Source organism: Gavia stellata, chromosome 1 (genome assembly GCF_030936135.1).
Source record: "Gavia stellata isolate bGavSte3 chromosome 1, bGavSte3.hap2, whole genome shotgun sequence".
Lineage (NCBI taxonomy): Eukaryota > Metazoa > Chordata > Aves > Gaviiformes > Gaviidae > Gavia > Gavia stellata.
Genome location: NC_082594.1, coordinates 24,359,648 through 24,376,153, shown reverse-complemented (window position 1 = coordinate 24,376,153; position 16,506 = coordinate 24,359,648). Strand labels below are relative to the sequence as shown.

Below are 16,506 nucleotides of genomic sequence, written 5' to 3'. Positions count from 1 at the left end.
ACAGAGAATTTACATTTATGTACCACCTGTTTGTCTGATACTATCACCATTTCCATTTATAGCTAGATGGAAAATAGATTTTACCTACATTTTAATCTCTGCTACAGAGAACAAAAAGGCACGAGGGGAGACTCATCCAGCTGGGGAGACCTGCAAGGTGGACACACAGGGTTGGGAGAGCCACCTCCCACAAGTGATGGTCTCCATAAACAAGTCTCAGACCTCAGGGAGACCAGACTGGCTGGAGAGCAGGGACTGTGGTGCTGGTGGAGCATGTCCTCCTCTGAACGGAGTAACGGTGGTGGCAGCGTGAGCCTTTGCTGATACCAGCCATGCGGAAGAGCTCTGTAACTCCAGGCCACAGAGGTTACCCCTCTCCTCCAGAGGTGCTGCCATCCCTTGGTGAGCTGACCTCATGGGGCAGAGGGGTGGTGGGTCACCACCAAGGATGGATGGCTGCCAGCGAGCTATGGAGAGAGAGGGTGGGAGAGAAGCACGGTGTGAAGCAGGGTTTGGAGTGTGTCAGGTTGGTTTGAGAAAGGAGAGGAGGGGAGGAACATAAACGCTGTGTCTGGGAATAAGGTGTCTCAGCAGGTCTAGGTTAGGAGGTTAGATGATTTTTTTAAACTATTCTAACCAGTGAGAACATTTATTAGCTAATCATCATGCAACAAATATGTTTATTACTAATCTTTCATGTCTAAAATTCCTGTAGAAGGTAACAGAACAAAAAGGCACGTGTTTTTCTATATGGTCAGGTGTAGAGATGGTGGAGGTAGGTGTTCAGGAGAGCAGCCATGGACAAGTGCCTCTGCCACGCATCGGGCAGGAACAAAACCCACAAGCCTTAGTGTAGTACAAAGGCAGGCGCCTTTCTGCACCTCCTTTTGCGAACAGCTCTGTAAACCCTCTTCTCATGTAGCAAGGAGTCTCTGTCCCTCCCAAAGGAGTCATAAAATACAGCTTTATCCATCCTGCAGGCGGTAATCAGACAGGCTTAAGAGCTTAAGCACTCATAGGGTAGCAACATTTAAAAAAGATTGTGCCGGCCTGTTTGCCTACCTCAGTCCGCTTCTCTAATCAAACTGCTCCTCGGTATGGACTTGCAGGGGCACATTGTTAGTGATGGAGGCAGAAAATTGAACCTGCTAATAGAGAGGGAGCTGTTAAACGCGCATCCTTGCAAGGCCGTGCCCAGGGCAACCAGCAGCTTGCACAAAGAGCCCGGTGCTGCTCCCCTTGCTCTGCTCACCATGTCGAGCCGTGGAGTATTGGGATCACGCGCCAGGCGAAGACGATGGGAGCCAACAGATTTCATCCTTTCAGACTGCTTTATTAAACAAAGCCAAGCAAAACAAAACCAACTCCACCATCAATACAGCAGCTCCTCATTTACACAAGACCCCTTTCCACAGCTCTGGGAGAACAAAAAGGCTGAAGTGTAAATGAGATCAGTGTGGGGAGCCTTACGCACATGAATATTTATCAAGGAAGACCAGAGATGCCAATTTGCCGCCCTCCTGCAGCAGCAGGAGCTCGGTCATCAACAAGTGGGAGGGAAGGGGTAGGTAAAGGGGCTGGTCCATGCCTTTGCATGGGCAGGGGTGTGCAGGATGCTGGCAAAAGGCTGCGCCTGTGTGTGAAGATAACTGCGGGAGCCATAGGTCAGGAACAACACTGAGAGGCTCCGGGGTTTTGGGGCAAGAGCTAAGTACAACGCAGTTATAAAGCTAGCATACAATGTCCCTTCCCGTCATGCAATCAGCTTGCAAGCCGCAGTTTAGGGAAAAAACTCTAGAGAATTAACTGGAAGTTGTTATCATTCCTTGGGTGTGCCGAGTGCTCACGATAAATCTTTTTCCTGAAGCAAAAAGCAAGGTTAAATCAAACTACAAAGCCCATCAAGCATGAGATTTACAGCAATCTGAAAGGGTTACGGGTTCATTTCTTAAACAGTTGAATTATGGCTGCTTCTGGGTATCGATATATTAAGTATGCTGACCCCTGCAGTGCTGCAGGGAGCTAGGGGATGAGCAGCAATGGAGAGATCGTGCTGGTTATCGTTTTTATGTACATTTCAAAGTCACTGCCAAAAAAGAAGATGAGATAGTAGTTGAGTATTCCGGCCACCGACATGAGGAACAGGAACAAAATGATGCGCTTTCCAAACAAGTAACCGGGAGTGCTGAGGAGACAGAAAGGGAGGGAAACAATCTGTTAACATGTACCACCTCACTTGAGAAGTCCTCAGACTTCGGCCTCTGCCACCAAGACCAGCTGAAAAGACCTCGAGGGTTGAGATGGAGGGGGCAAATTTCTGCTCTGTCTTGCATTGCAAGGTAGCTGAGAGCTCTTAAATGCCATTTTCAGGATCCATTTGGGTCCAGATTTGGCCTCCTGTGCTCAGCGTAGGCTGCTGCTTACAAAAGTGGCTATTCAGAGGGACTTGTAAGTCTTCTCAGCCATCACAGGCTGTGGGACAACCTTGTTCCACATGTGTGCAATGAGCTTTTTTAATATAAAAGGACAATCTTGTGCAAATAGCGGCACAAACACACAAACGTGTGGGTTTGCAGAGGCTGTGAGCAGGAGCTGCTGAAGCAGCCGCTCTGTTCCTCCAGCTCCCCTGACCCCAGTGCCATTGCACCTCCCATGTCTTCCACAGCTCCTCCCGTGCACCCAGAAGAGAGGGGCTTTCCTGCGCTACCCTGTGCAAGCAGCCGTCGCAGGCAGCACCATGAGCTGTGCCTGTGGAAGTGGCAGCATCCGGCTGCACTGCTGCCGCATCCCAGACTTTGTGAAGAGGCTCTGCAAGTCCTTACCTCTGAGTCCTTTCCCCAAGGTAGCCCACAAAGTACTTCTGCCTCACAAACAAGTACATCAGGCCAGCAAAGGCGGCAGGAGCTGGGTAAAGGGCAAAACAAGAGGTTAGAAACACCAGCCCAGTCTCACTGTACGTACTGTCCCCATCTGCTGCCTGGGCTGGACCAGGAAATGGGAACCTGCAGCCTTGGGCTATGGGATAAGCACTGGAAGCAGGACAGAGACCTTTCCGTGGGAAAAAAGAGCACTTGCCTTGCCCTCACAACAGCTTTTCTGAAGACTTTGTGGGTACAATCCTACCTGCAGCTGCAGAAACCCTGTCCTGGGCTCAGGAAGGAGACTGCCAGCTCAGGCACTGCTTTCACCAGAAATAAAAGGCAGCCAATAGATGCACTCTCTAGGAGCAGGTGGAGGACTGTACTATGGTCCAATACTCTTTTTTGAGCACATAAAAAGGGGCTTTTCCTCTTTTCCCCCTAATTCTAGCTTTCCCCACACCAGCAGGGAAAAGCCCCTCTTCTGGTCTAGAAACTCCTCTCTTGCAGAAAGAATTGCCATGGACCCCAGGAAAGTACTCATCTTAACTTTAGGACAACTCAAATTGCATTGAAGGGCATCATATTTAGAAATGCAGGTAAATACTCCTGGGCTGCCCTCAGTGCTGGGAAGGCTGGCAGCTCTGGCAATTTAATCAAATGAGCCCATTTCCAGTCCCGTGGGTGAATAGTGCAGCATCTAGCATCCAAGCATGAAACCCTCCATCCAAAACAGAGGGATCTCATCCGTAACACCTTTATGGGAAATGTCCCTGGCCCCGAGTGTCCTGACTGGTGTCTGGGAACACGTCTGTTGGCATAAACCGTGACAGGGAGTGTTCTGCTAATTAAACAGCATTGGTAGCTGCAGGACAGCCAGATGTGACTGGTCCCCCCGCCGCAGGAGAATTTTCTCCCTGGAAGCATAACCTCCGAAATGCTCACCATCCCTTGCTGAAAGTGGTGCAAGGTTGAAGAGGGAAAAAAACCTGTGTGTTACCTTGGCTGCAGAGAAGGCCAGCGCACCAAAGCATGGCCAGAAAGGTAGGGTACGCGTGTCCGCAGTTCTGGCTAGAAAGGAATTTGTCAGAGAGAAATCAGAACACAGGGAAAATAGAAACAAAATCAACATGTTTCACCAGAAAAGGATGGTGGGGTGTGAATATGGGCTGTGCTAACGCTGCTGCGGGTGGGCTTTTACCCCAGAGCGGTGGGAGATCCCCGACCTGTCTGCAGCAGGCAGCTCCTGGGGGCTGGCTGGTGTGTCCGTGCCCAAACACAGTGGCTGCCTCGCCCACAGGTCTGCTTCCCTGTGTCCTCACCCAGATAATGGATGCCTTTGTCCTGCCTGACGAGGAAAACAAACCGCCCCGCACACATGCCTGGCACCTGTAAAAGCCGCTTTCCTCCTCTAACCTGTTTGATCATGGCACATGTATAATAGATGCTGTGTGCTTTATCGGCTTGGAAAATCCTTGTAATTAAGTCATATTAATCAAGTTAATGGCATTGAAAGCTGCATGAAACCAAGAAAAGGAGAATCACACCGCAAAAGGGAGTGTCTCACGGAGTTAACATGTGTCTTTGCAGGGGAACAGGAATGATTTCCAGCTGCCTCCTTCAGCCAGGAATGCTTTCCAAGGGGGAAGCACTCTGCCCTTGGCAGAGGTTGCACACCTGTGAAGGACAGCACATGAACATCCCATCCAGTTTCAAGCACATTGTCAGTACTTCACGGGTAATAAAAAATATTTTATGTTCTTTTCTCTTCTGGGTTGAAATTAATTTTCCCCTCTGCTCTCTCTGAAGGGATGTCAAAGACAAGAGCTTCGGATGTGGCAGAGAAGCGGAGAGCCGTGTGCTGAGGGAGTGCAGGGGACCGAGGGGTTTGTACGAGCTCTGCCACCGACCTGCTCCTCAGCAAGTCGGCGTCTCTCCACCAGCTCTTTCCCTTTCAGCCGCAGTGCCCTTGGATACACAAGTGCTTGTATCACACTTCCAGCATTAGCTACTGCTGTGTGAACTGATTCCCAAATGAAGGGCCATAGTACTCATAAGGGTTGCAAGTCCAATACAAATACAGCACACAATGTCCAGAAGGGAGCTGGGTTCATCAGCAAACATACTGGAGAACCACGGGTCTGAACACTGCCACAATGCACACAGCAAGGGATTGCGGACAAAGCCTACATCTGAGGGCATTTGGAGCCCACCTCTGGACTCCAAAAGGGTTTGGATTAAACCCTAATGAAGAGAGACATGAACCCCGCTCTGCGCCCACCGGCTCCTCAGGGCTTGCCTACTCACTTGGCGGTGTAGACACGGTCAAAGGCGGAGGATCCTGGCCGCTGGAACCCCTTGCTGTTGCAGTGTTTGCTTTCATGCTCCACCTTACTAGCAAAAAAAGCTGTTGAAAAAACACAAAGTGTTCGATCTGAGATGTAATTTGGAGATACTGCAGAAGCTGGGCTTTGTGGGCTCAGCTCTGTTCTCATGAGCATCCAGGCTGGACAGCAGGAGAAGGCACGGGTGCGTAGAGGTGCAGGATGTGGCCAGCGTGCTCGCTCTATCACTGAGGTATAACCAAACCCTCTCTGCAAGGGCGCAGTGCAGTGTGACCTCAGGCATCCCCACATGTTAGGATGTGACTGGCAGCAGGCTTTTACTTCTGAGCCCTGCTTCATCCCTGCACTGCACTTCTGGCACTCAGCACCTCTGTCTGCTGCAGAAGTACAGCCCAGACTCTGTCCTTTGTGCCCACAGTGGGAAAAAAGCTTTCTAGTCAGTACTGCCAAACCCAATTCTCAATCTCTGATAGAGCAGGGAGACAAGGGAGTCTCTTCTCTTTTAGTGACACCCATTTGCCAAAGCAAGGACAACCTGCAGGGCTGGTTCATTTTCCAGAAAGGCCCACTGAAAACTTGGTCCCGATCTCTGTGGGTCCGTTTTGCTTGTATCCTCGTTTCAGGTAACAGTGTTGTGTCAGGGTGTTAGCTGCTGCAAAAATGCAGCACCTCAAGATAATGTATCATGCACTTGACAAACATGTTTTATCTGATGACACTAAACCAGAGACCATCAATTATGTGTCTAAATACACCAGAAAGAGCCCTGACAGGCTACAAGCTGCAAGCGTGTGCATCCCATCTCAGTGTACCCAAATCACTCTATGGTTTAGAATATTAACCAAAGATATATATAAAAGATAACCCATCAGGAAAGACATTATTTTAACAATAGAAGTGTAACTTGATAAGCTGCAGAATTTCATCCCTGGAATCTGAAGAGTTACCTCTCTTATCCCTTCATTGATGCTGTAAGTAGGTCTTGTGTACTTTCATTGCCTTCACTAAAAGCTACTGAGTTTTTTGCCTTCCAATATTGAGTGATTCCCTGGGTATATCCCTTTCTCCAGAAAAACCTGCAGTGCTTTAAGCCAGCGTCCCCACTCTAAGCCAGACTGCAGACCCTCCCACTGCTACCAGCGTGGTGCACTGGCCGGCTCCTGGAGGAGCTGGCCCTGGGTGACCCAAAGCAGACAGCACAGCCACCAAGAGCTCCTGGCATCTCCACCTGCATGACAACGCAGCCTTTGGCATGGGGTTATTAACCTGCCTACGGAATCTAAGAGGACCTAGTTGAAGAGGACTAGGTTGGATGGCAATTTTTTGTACAGTGCAAAGCTGCTGTGATAGGAAACCACTTCCTGCAGGTCTGCGACTGCATAGGCTCGCTGGGATAGGTAGCATACTTCGTCCCTTCCTTTTAGCATGTACATGAAGTCACTAGAAGATGCCACAGCTTCAGAGAAAGCCAGGAGTAAGCTCTACATATATCTCCCTCTCCACTGCCACAGGTGCTGCCACTTCCTAAACGCCAGTGTGCCACTGCAGAGAGGCTCCATGATGCCAAGAGCCATCAGGCTGAACACAGACATGTCCAGCGTGATGGTGCTCACTGAGGACATGAACTTAGAGGCGCCAGCAGTGACACTCCTGCTGCACAGTCTCTGGGATTAGGGCTGGGCAGGCATGGGGGTGCTGGGTCTCCTTGGAAGGATCTGGCAGCAGAGGTCTAGGCATCTTCCTGGAAGCTCTTGCTGTCTCCGACGTGGTGTCCTTGGTCAACAGACCGGGCATTAGGGCAAAGGACAGAGGTAGGGTTATCATGTACACCCGCACCATGGATGAGTATCAGGTTTTGTCTCACCTCACTTCAGAGACATTGAGAAGTGTTGGGGAGATGAATGTTTTCCTTCTGTAAATAGTGGGTGACAGAGGGAAACAGAGGAAAGGCACATCCAGAGGCCAATCCATCCCTCAGAGAGCTACTGGCATGAGAGAAACCACCCCACTGAAGTGCTGATCTTTCTCCATTGACTCAAGAAAGAGCTTAGACAACCACCTCGCACGAGATGGCCACCTCTTCGCTAGAATCATATAATCGTTTAGGTTGGAAAAGACCTTTAAGATCATCAAGTCCAACCGTAAACCTAACACTGCCAAGTCCACCACTAAACCATGTCCCTAAGCACCACCTCATCTACACGTCTTTTAAATACCTCCAGGGATGGTGACCCAACCACCTCCCAGTGCCGAGTACAGGGGCACGATCACCTCCCTGCTCCTGCTGGCCACACTGTTTCTGATACAGGCCAGGATGCCATTGGCCTTCTTGGCCACCTGGGCACACTGCTGGCTCATATTCAGCCGGCTGTCAATCAACACCCCCAGGTCCTTCTCTGCAGGGCAGCTTTCCAGCCACTCGTCCACAAGCCTGTAGGGTTGCATGGGGTTGTTGTGTCCCAAGTGTAGAACCCGGCACTTGGCCTTGTTGAACCTCATACAATTGGCGTCGGCCCATTGATCCAGCCTGTCCAGACAAAATGCCTGGGTTGATCACCTCCAACCCACTGCAGGGCTGTATGTCCTCAGGAGCACATGGACCCCCAAGGTGAGGGCAGTGAATCAGAAGGGAACCCAGCATCTCACCATCATACAGAGAGGTAGAGCCTCCTGCTTCAAACGAGCTTTTCACCCTGGAAGTGGCTCCCCAGTTCTGTGGCTCCTTAGCCCGGTCAATCTCACATGCCTTGCAGGCTCCCAAAATCTCCCCAGAAGGCAGCCCAAGAGGTGGGTCCCAGCTGCCTGAGGCTCAGCCAGAATGAAGCTCTGCAAAGGACCAGAGCAGAGCTAACAGATCACATCCAGGAGTGGACCTCACCATGGATCTGCCCTCACATCTCAGCAACATTGGGCTCCTGTTAACCTGTCATTGGGGAAATGGGAGACTACAGCGTGAAGCAGTTTGCAACACCATGGTTATATTTCCTGCTCTTCACTCTGAACCTCAAGGCAAGAGGATGGTTTCACAAGCCAGCATGAGATGAGTAAGCTGAGCAGGGTTGGAGCTGAGGGGTTTAATTCAGCTCAGTGGCACCAGGAGATGATGCCCTGAGGCTCCAGGGCTGCACAGGCTGCTCTGAGTCTGAACCACTGCAGTCCCACTCTGGTCAAGTTAATGTACAAGAGTTCAGTGCAAGCCTGGCTGTTTCACAAGATCATGCCAACAGAAACTGTGCACTGAAGGTCCAACCTGGCTAGTGCTGGCAAACATGGAGGTTGCCCCTTCTTTCTGTTGACTTCGCTTCGCTTCCTCCATCCCCATCTGCTCAGCAATGACCACTGATTTTCCCTGAAAGCTGCTAAATTGCAACATCTCTCTGATGCAAGAACAAAACCTAAAGCTACATGTGTGACTCAGCGGCATCCAGCCACACAAGTCATTCTGTAGGATAGAGAGATTCACGACACGGACAAGGTGACAGTAAATGGACATCAGACTGGGGCATCACCACAGCCCACCTTCAGCTTTGGGAATAACAGCATTCACCCAAACTGTTTTCTAATCCTGCACCAGATGCAAAAAAGCATATAAACCTGAATTGACATGGTACTGACTTCACGTACTTAAAGACAGTCAAGCAGATGCCCAAGTGCTTTGCTGAACCAGAGCCATAGCAGGAGTTCAGTACAACTGATATCCCTTACAAGCACTTCTACTGCTTTAAGTATTGCATTCGTTGCAGGACTGCATACCAGTCGGGTCTTTCTAGACAGAAAGCTTGGGAGGAGGAAATCAGATGATGCACGGTCTGGAAATCATGGTTTAGGGCTGTGTGCCACTCGTGCTTGGCACACTAAGTCCTCTGCCAAGCGCCACACTGCCCGTTTGCAGCAGTTGGCTCAGAGACAGATTTCCATGAGGTAAAAGTGTGTGTCAGGCTGGAAGGCAAATGCCCGAGTTTCAGAGTGAGAGGAAAAAACCTGTATATAAAGTCATCTGGTTAAATAGCAAGAAATGTGTATTTGACACATTTTTTTAATCGTGGTCTGTGCTCTGATCAAAACGTGCCGTATTCTGGTGACATCACACACTATGCATTTACCAGAAAACAGCACTGGGTTAAATGATGTGGCATTTAGTGCCTATGTCAAAACTAAACCAGTTTGCAACTCTTTTTTTTCGCTCTGTGGCAGCCAGGCTTATGCTGAGGATCCACCACTTACCCTCTCTGAAGCACCCCAAGAATAGCCCATTTCCTAGGACGAAACGTGAGGATTGCACTCAGTGGGAATCTCCCATTCGTACCAAGAAGCCTTCACAGAAGATTTCTAGCATTTGCATCAGCCCCCCATCCCACTGCTGACTCTCCTTGAACCTGGGCGATCTCAGTGCAGCTGTGGCAAAACTCACTCTCTTCTCTGTATTCTGGGCAGAATTTCCTGCTAAAACGATTAAGTATTTGTAAGAGATGATCATCAAGTTAAAACCAGATTTGCACAAGAGAGAAACTTGTTGTTTTATTTTAAAAATTCTGAAGAATAGTAGGGACTATACAGGTCTGAATAAGAGCTCAGAAAGGAAACTTCTCCATTGGAGGAAATGCGCAGTGTTCTTGGGACTGCAGTTAATTGAGATTAGCTGGACTGTAGGACCTGGAGGTGCAGGACAGCAGGAGAGCTGCCTGCTCACAAATAACCCCAACAGACTCTTCTGATGAGTGGGTGCAGTTTGCCCCCTTTGCCCAGCTCCGTGCAAAGGTCTGACCCATCACAGCCCCCCGGGGCCCTGGCCCCCGCTCACAGCGGCAGGGCTCCAGCTGGAGAGCAGCCCTGGTTGCCCACATTAGGGACTTTAGCCAGGAAAGGAGGTCTCAGTCATCAAATTGAAATGCATATTGTCACTGAGTACCCCAGCATATTAGTCCTTTCATCAGCTGACACATGCATAGCAAACTCACTCTAGAGTATGACAGAATAGGACCATGCAACTGCCAAGATACTGCAACAAAGGCATGCAAAATTATATGCTTAGAAGATCATTTCTAAAGCGAAGGCCATACCTAAGTACACACACACACACACACAACTAGAGATTATTTTTCCAAAGATCGTATCAGCACACATCATACTGAACTTTTCTCAAGCACCTTTTAGACTTTAAATAAATGCTTATTTTTGTCTTACCGTTCTGGACAACACTTATCAAGGTGACGATGGCGAGGAGGACAACGCTTGCCAGGGTTTCCTGGTCCATTTTGCAAGCAGGCTGTCAGGGTGGACAGTGCAGCCTCTGCGGCAGCTCAGCCCTGCAAGCACAGAAGGAGGAAGTGAAGGTCTTTCTTATCTTGCATCATGAAACATTTCCTATGGCTTCACACAAGAGTGGCAGCACCCTGCACTCGGGTGCCTGTCAGAGCAACACAGCCGCAGGCTTACTCGCTCACTCATCACATACAGATGAAGCCCAGAGAAACAAGAGATTACACATGGGTGATCTAAGTGGATATATAATGTGGAAAGATATCTATTGCCCTTCCTGCACAGGAACAAAATAGTAACCTTGATATCTAAAGTATGTCTGAGCATTTGGCTAGCTGTGTGGAACAGCAGAAAGGCTGGAAGAGACCAGCCAGGCTATCATGGCATTGCCTGCCAGTGCCTGACCACCCCACAAGTAGCTGGAAGGAGAAATAATATTGACGAGTCTCAACAACACTGCTGCTCTCAGACGTGTGCCCTCCCTGGTCACATCTCCATCAGCCTCACCAGTGAGGAGACCCCAGGTCTCCAGGTCACAAGCAAAAGCTCCTGATCCATCTGGCATATTTGAACAGGCAGTACACAAATGCTGTGAGCATTGCGGGTGGGCACAGAAATACATCTTTCATTACCAGGGATAGATCCTGCATCCTTCCCCCTACAAATAATTCCCTGGAGGACAGTGACAGCTGCCAGTATTCAGCATTTTACAGGCTCAGACTTCACAGTTGTACCCCAATTTTAGTAGTCAAAGCCCAATACGGCTGAACATAATTGCTGCACCATGTTCACACCTCAGCTTCAACCCCGCGACGGAGATGGCAGGGAAGCACAAGCTGCAGTGCTGGATGGCTGCAGAAAGTCCCACAGCTTCTGTCAGATCACTGGAAAGCATCCTCATCCAAAGTGCACATCACTTGCCAACCGTAACCGCTCTGCTCCCTTTTGCCATATTCTGATGGGGAAAAGCCTTATGAGAAATCCTTACCTTTAGTAGGGATTTAACACTAATAAAAGTTAACATTTTCACTGGACCGAGCCCTGGACAACTTTTGCCTCATCTGTCTGTCTGTCTGTACTCCACCACGTGCTATCCAGAAGGTCTGAGTGCCGTCCAGCATCCAAACCATGGCCGAGTAACTGGCTACCTCTCTCTGGATGGGACACAGCCTAGTAGGACTTCCGAGCAGGTGCCAAGCTGTGAAATCCATCTTGTTCAGTGGGGACACATTTACCTACAACGGTGTTTTTATCCAGTCTCTCTATCATGCAAATTATTATCCGCTGTACTATTAGATATGGAAAACTCTCAGGTACTTTGGGTACAAGCAAATATACAGAAACATGCTGGCTGAGAGGTAGATGATCAACATCATGAGTTGTGACCTTCTGTTAACTAAAGAAGGTGTCTGTCTTTCTAGGATACTTTCCCTATGGGTCACACAGACACAACTGTGTGAGCAGCAAGGCCATAAATAGTATCTAGGTTGAGATTTGGCCTTTTATTAGGCCAAACGCTTTTATTAGGAGTGAAGTTCTCTTTTTCCCCACAAAATGGCCTTCTCTTACTTCAGCATCAAAGTTTATATTTTGTGGTCTACTGAGCACAGGATCATAGCTGGTATTTAAGGATGGTATTTAATGCTAAGCTTAATTCTGCTAATCTCCTGAAGAGGAAAACCCATCACCTAAAAGCGGTTACGGAATTAAGTCAAAAGAGGAATATTGTCCAAGCAGAGACCAGTGCCGTGACCATGAAGAAAAGAACTGTGCATGGACAGGGGCAGGCAGGAGGGAGCCGCCGATGGGAGAGGGCGAAGGAGACAGCACCAGTCCTTGGGCCATCCGCAGCAGGACGACTCCCAAAGCAGGCACTAATCCTTCTCTTTCTTCTGCCTGTTTTACACCGGTGTAAACCTACCAGGCAGCCTGAGGCTTCCTTTTACAAGGGGCAGTAAAAGCAGATGAGCCTGCTCTGAGATCTGCTCCAACTTGCCACAAAAATGCACATACTTCCCTGCTTTCAAAGCCTTCCCAAAGGTGGCTTCAGTTTGGCAGGAGTCTCATATTAAAGGGGGTAGGAATCAGGCTGCTAAGGTCTGAACTTGCCATTATGCTAAAAAAAATTAACAAATACCCTCATGTGCAGGCCAGGTTGCGAGGGCCGGGCTGCCGATGCCTTCGCTTTCTCCTCGTCCCATTCTTTGTTTTCCACCTCTTTGCTTTCCTGCCGCTCAGCACCTCTCACCGCATCCTCATCCCTGCTTTGCTCTTCTGCTCTGCCCCTTCCGATTCCCGCCTGTCCCCTGGCACTGCCTGGCGCCTCAGGACCCACCGGCGGCACCGGTGCTCCGCTGGAAACCCATCCCGTTACTTCCTCTTGCCCAGGCTTGCTCCAAAGTCATCCCTCACATATGCATGGAGGAAAACAGGGCTTCACCCTCCTCCCTGCAAAAAAAAAAAAACATTACATCAACTCCAGGGCTTGCTAAGCTGATTTCTGGGTGTGCAGGGAGAAAAAAGCTTTGTCAGCAAGAATGTGTCTGGTATGGCCAACTTAAAATAAGAACTGCAGGGTTTCTGGGTTTTTTTTAAGTGCAACATCACTCTGAGGGCTCTGCTTAAGGAAAAGCAGAGGAAATCAAGAGGGTATGGGAGACACTGAAGAAGAAGACCCATCCCTTTACCAAGGCAGAACAACACTGTTGTAAATATGGTTGGACAGAGCAGAAACCCATTGGGGAGGGAATATTATCTTTTCGTACCCCTTGGCACTGAAATAGCTGCAGGATGGAAGGAGGTTCTGGCAATTTTTTTTCAATTTGGGGAACGGCTTTGGCAAGGGAGGGCTAAGGTGGAGCCAAAATGACTCTGAAAAGAGCTTCTGCCATACCTACACATTAAACTGTTCCCTCTCCCTAAGACCTAAACATCTGAGTGGCTCTTGCCTCCCCTTTTGTGGGATATACACAGGATCACTGTCTGGGTCAGGCAAAGTTGGCACCCCCTGAAAACACTGTCCACCTGGGAGAAAGACTGGTGCAAAATACCTCCATCATATCCCACCTGGCCATTTAAAATAGGAGATTTTCTCAAGTAGAAAAAAAAAAAAAAGGTGGAAAGGTGCCTGCATCTGCTGTAATCCCCAGTTGCAGTCATGCTCTCCAGGCACAGATAATTCTGCACTTCAGCAGCTGCTGTCAGACCCCAGCCCTTCTGCTTGTTGCATTGCTACTGGAAATCCACATTTTCCTGTCTGGGGAAGATAACCTTGACACAGTGAGCCATGAAGCTCATGAAAATGTGCAAAGCCAGTGAGCTTTTCCAGTTGTGCTGCAAGGCTTCCCGCACATTAATCTCCTCCTCTGGAAATCTTGAACAGCCAGACAAAATAATCCTTTCGTAGAATTGCTTTCATACTGAAGAGGAAAGGAGTGGGAACACAGATCTATAAATATCTTTTAGGATATTCATCTCTCCTTTCATGTGCTCTGCTCCATGTTCGGCTGCAAGGACTCCAATGAAAGTGTGTGTTCTAATAAAATAAAAGCTGCTCCTGTGAAGGTCCTATATATAAATGTCAGGTGATACACAGTCATCATGCTTTATCATAAATGCAATGGGACACAAGCCGCTTGGACTGGTTGGTTAATATTAGCACAGTGCTTTGAAAACTTAAAGCACCACATAACCACCAAATACATAGTACATATATAGATACGTGTGTGTGACTACCTGCTGACACGTCAGCCTGTTCCCGTTCTGAAGCCAGACAAAACCCCAAAGGAGAGCATGAATAGAGCTGGAAACATGAAGTGCAACACGAAGAAAAGGCCAATGCTGCAGTTTTTTAAATGCTGTCTTCATTTTGCACGGCCAAAAGAATGACACCGTGGAAGCAGTCAGAGCACCACCTCAAAAACCCCTCCTTCTCCACATTGCCCAGACTTCATCCTTTTCAGTACTGTCTCCACACTCCATTTGTCCGGATTCAGCTCAAAACACAGCATCTGAAGACAGAACCCATGGGCCTCTGGGCCTCTGGCGCAGCCTCCTCCTCACCCGCCGTGTCTCACCCACCGCTCTCCGGAATAACTTTTGCCTTTTTGTATGAGTGCCGCGCCGCTGACATCCCTGCGGCTGCGCTTCACCCTTGGGTCCGTTTCTGCAGTGCTCCTGTCTCCTCCGGTGAGCCCCATGTAACCGAATTTGTGCCCTGGGGCTCGCCTTCCCCAGAGTGGTTGTTTGGGGTTATCTTTATTAAATTTCAGCGGGCTGAGCCTGGAGCATTGCTGCAACGTAGTGAGATCAGTTTGAATCTGAGCCCCTCCACTAGGATGCCTGCAACCTGGGCACAGCTGCAGATTTGGCATTTTCTCTGCCATCAGGAGACCAGAGGATAGAGCAGGACCCAGGACAGCCCCTTCTGAGGCCTTTTTGGAAAAGCCCCCCTGATTTCCCACGAAACTATCCATTAGTAGGGGTTGAGCAGTGCCCAATGAGTGGCAGAACCACCTTGTAGGGATTATCTCTCTGTCGTCTCTCCCTTCTCAGCAGCCATTGTGATACCGTGTGGCGTCACCATGGTGGCCTCCGGACAGCCCCAGCAACCAGCCACCCTGTCACAGGAGGAAATTCACAGAATCACAGAAGGGTTGAGGTTGGAAGGGACCTCTGGAGGTCATCTGGTGCAACCCCCCTGCTCAAGCAGGGCCACCTGGAGCCAGTTTCTCAGGACCATGTCCAGACGGCTTTTGAACTTATGGAAGGATGGAGACTCCACAACCTTCCTGAGCAATCGGTGCCAGCGCTCGGTCACCCTCACAGTGAAAAAGCGTTTCCTGATGTTCAGGGCGGACCTCCTACATTTCTGTTTGTGCCCATTGCCTCTGGTCCTGTCACTGGGCACCACCGAAGAGAGCCTGACTATATTCTCTTTGCACCCTCCAGGTATTTATACACATTGATGAGATCCCCCTGAGCCTTCTTCAGGCTGAACAGTCCCAGCTCTCTCAGCCTTTCCTCATAGGAGAGATGCTCCAGTCCCCTCATCATCTTTGTGGCCCTTCATTGGACTCTCTCCCGTATGTCCATGTCTCTCTTATGCTGGGGACCCCAGAACTGGACCAGCACTCCAGGTGTGGCCTCACCAGTGCTGAGTAGAGGGGAAGGATCACCTCCCTTGACCTGCTGGCAACACTTCTCCTGATGCAGCCCAGGATACCATTCACCTTCTTTGCTGCAAAGGCACATTGCTGGCTCATGTTCAACATGGTGTCCATCAGGACCCCCAGGTCCTTTTCGGCCAAGCTGCTTTCCAGCTAGGCAGCTCCCAGCATATATCAGTGCATGGGGCTGTTCCTCCCCGGATGCAGGACTTTGCATTTCTCCTTGTTGAACTTCATGAGGTTCCTATCAGCCCATTTCTCCAGCCTGTTGAGGTCCCTCTGGATGGCAGCACAACCCTCTGGCGTATGAGCTACTCCTCTGAGTTTGGTCTTGTCTGCAAACTTGCTGGGGGTACACTCTGCCCCATCATCCAGATCATTAACGAAGATGTTGAACAGGACTGGACCCAGTATTGATCCCTGGGGTATGTCACTAGTTACTGGCCTCAACCTAGACTTCGTGCCACTGATCACCACCCTCTGGTCCTGGCCATTCAGCCAGTTTTCAATTCACTTGTCTGCTCATCCAGCCCATACATGAACAACTTCTCTGTGAGGATCTTACGGGAGACAGTGTCAAAGCCCTTAATGAAGTCCAGGTAGACAATACCCACTGCCCTCCCCTTATCTACCAGGCCAATCACTTCATGGTGGAAGTTTATCGAGTTGGTCAAGCGTGACTTCCCCTTGGCGAAGCCATGCTGACTACTCCTGATGATTTCTTTGTCCTTGATGTGCCTGAAGATGGTTTCCAGCATTAGCTGTGCCATCACCTTTGAAGGGATTGAGGTGAGGCTGACCAGCCTGTAGTTCCCTAGGTCCTCCTTCTTGCCCATTTTGAATATGGGGGTGACATGCGCTTTCCTCCACTCCTTG

General features: G+C 49.5%; 1 protein-coding gene across 1 annotated transcript; it reads right to left on the bottom strand.

Moving 5' to 3' along the window:
• Positions 1-1,177: 1,177 nt before the first annotated feature.
• ALOX5AP (arachidonate 5-lipoxygenase activating protein) lies at positions 1,178-10,611 on the bottom strand. Its single transcript, XM_009811756.2, has 5 exons — positions 10,388-10,611; positions 5,166-5,265; positions 3,859-3,929; positions 2,823-2,904; positions 1,178-2,185 (listed from the first exon to the last, which is right to left on the bottom strand). The coding sequence occupies exons 1-5, from the start codon at positions 10,455-10,457 to the stop codon at positions 2,023-2,025; spliced, it is 486 nt and encodes a 161-aa protein (XP_009810058.2). The 5' UTR covers positions 10,458-10,611; the 3' UTR covers positions 1,178-2,022.
• Positions 10,612-16,506: the final 5,895 nt, after the last annotated feature.

Bases quoted from the DNA above. Each gene is read 5' to 3' on its own strand.
- ALOX5AP (XM_009811756.2), bottom strand. From the start codon at position 10,457: ATGGACCAGGAAACCCTGGCAAGCGTTGTCCTCCTCGCCATCGTCACC. The intron at 2,905-3,858 runs GTAACACACAGG...CCCTTTACCCAG, and splicing joins TGGCCTTCTCTGCAGCCAAG to CTCCTGCCGCCTTTGCTGGC. The intron at 2,186-2,822 runs GTAAGGACTTGC...CTGTCTCCTCAG, and splicing joins CTTGGGGAAAGGACTCAGAG to CACTCCCGGTTACTTGTTTG.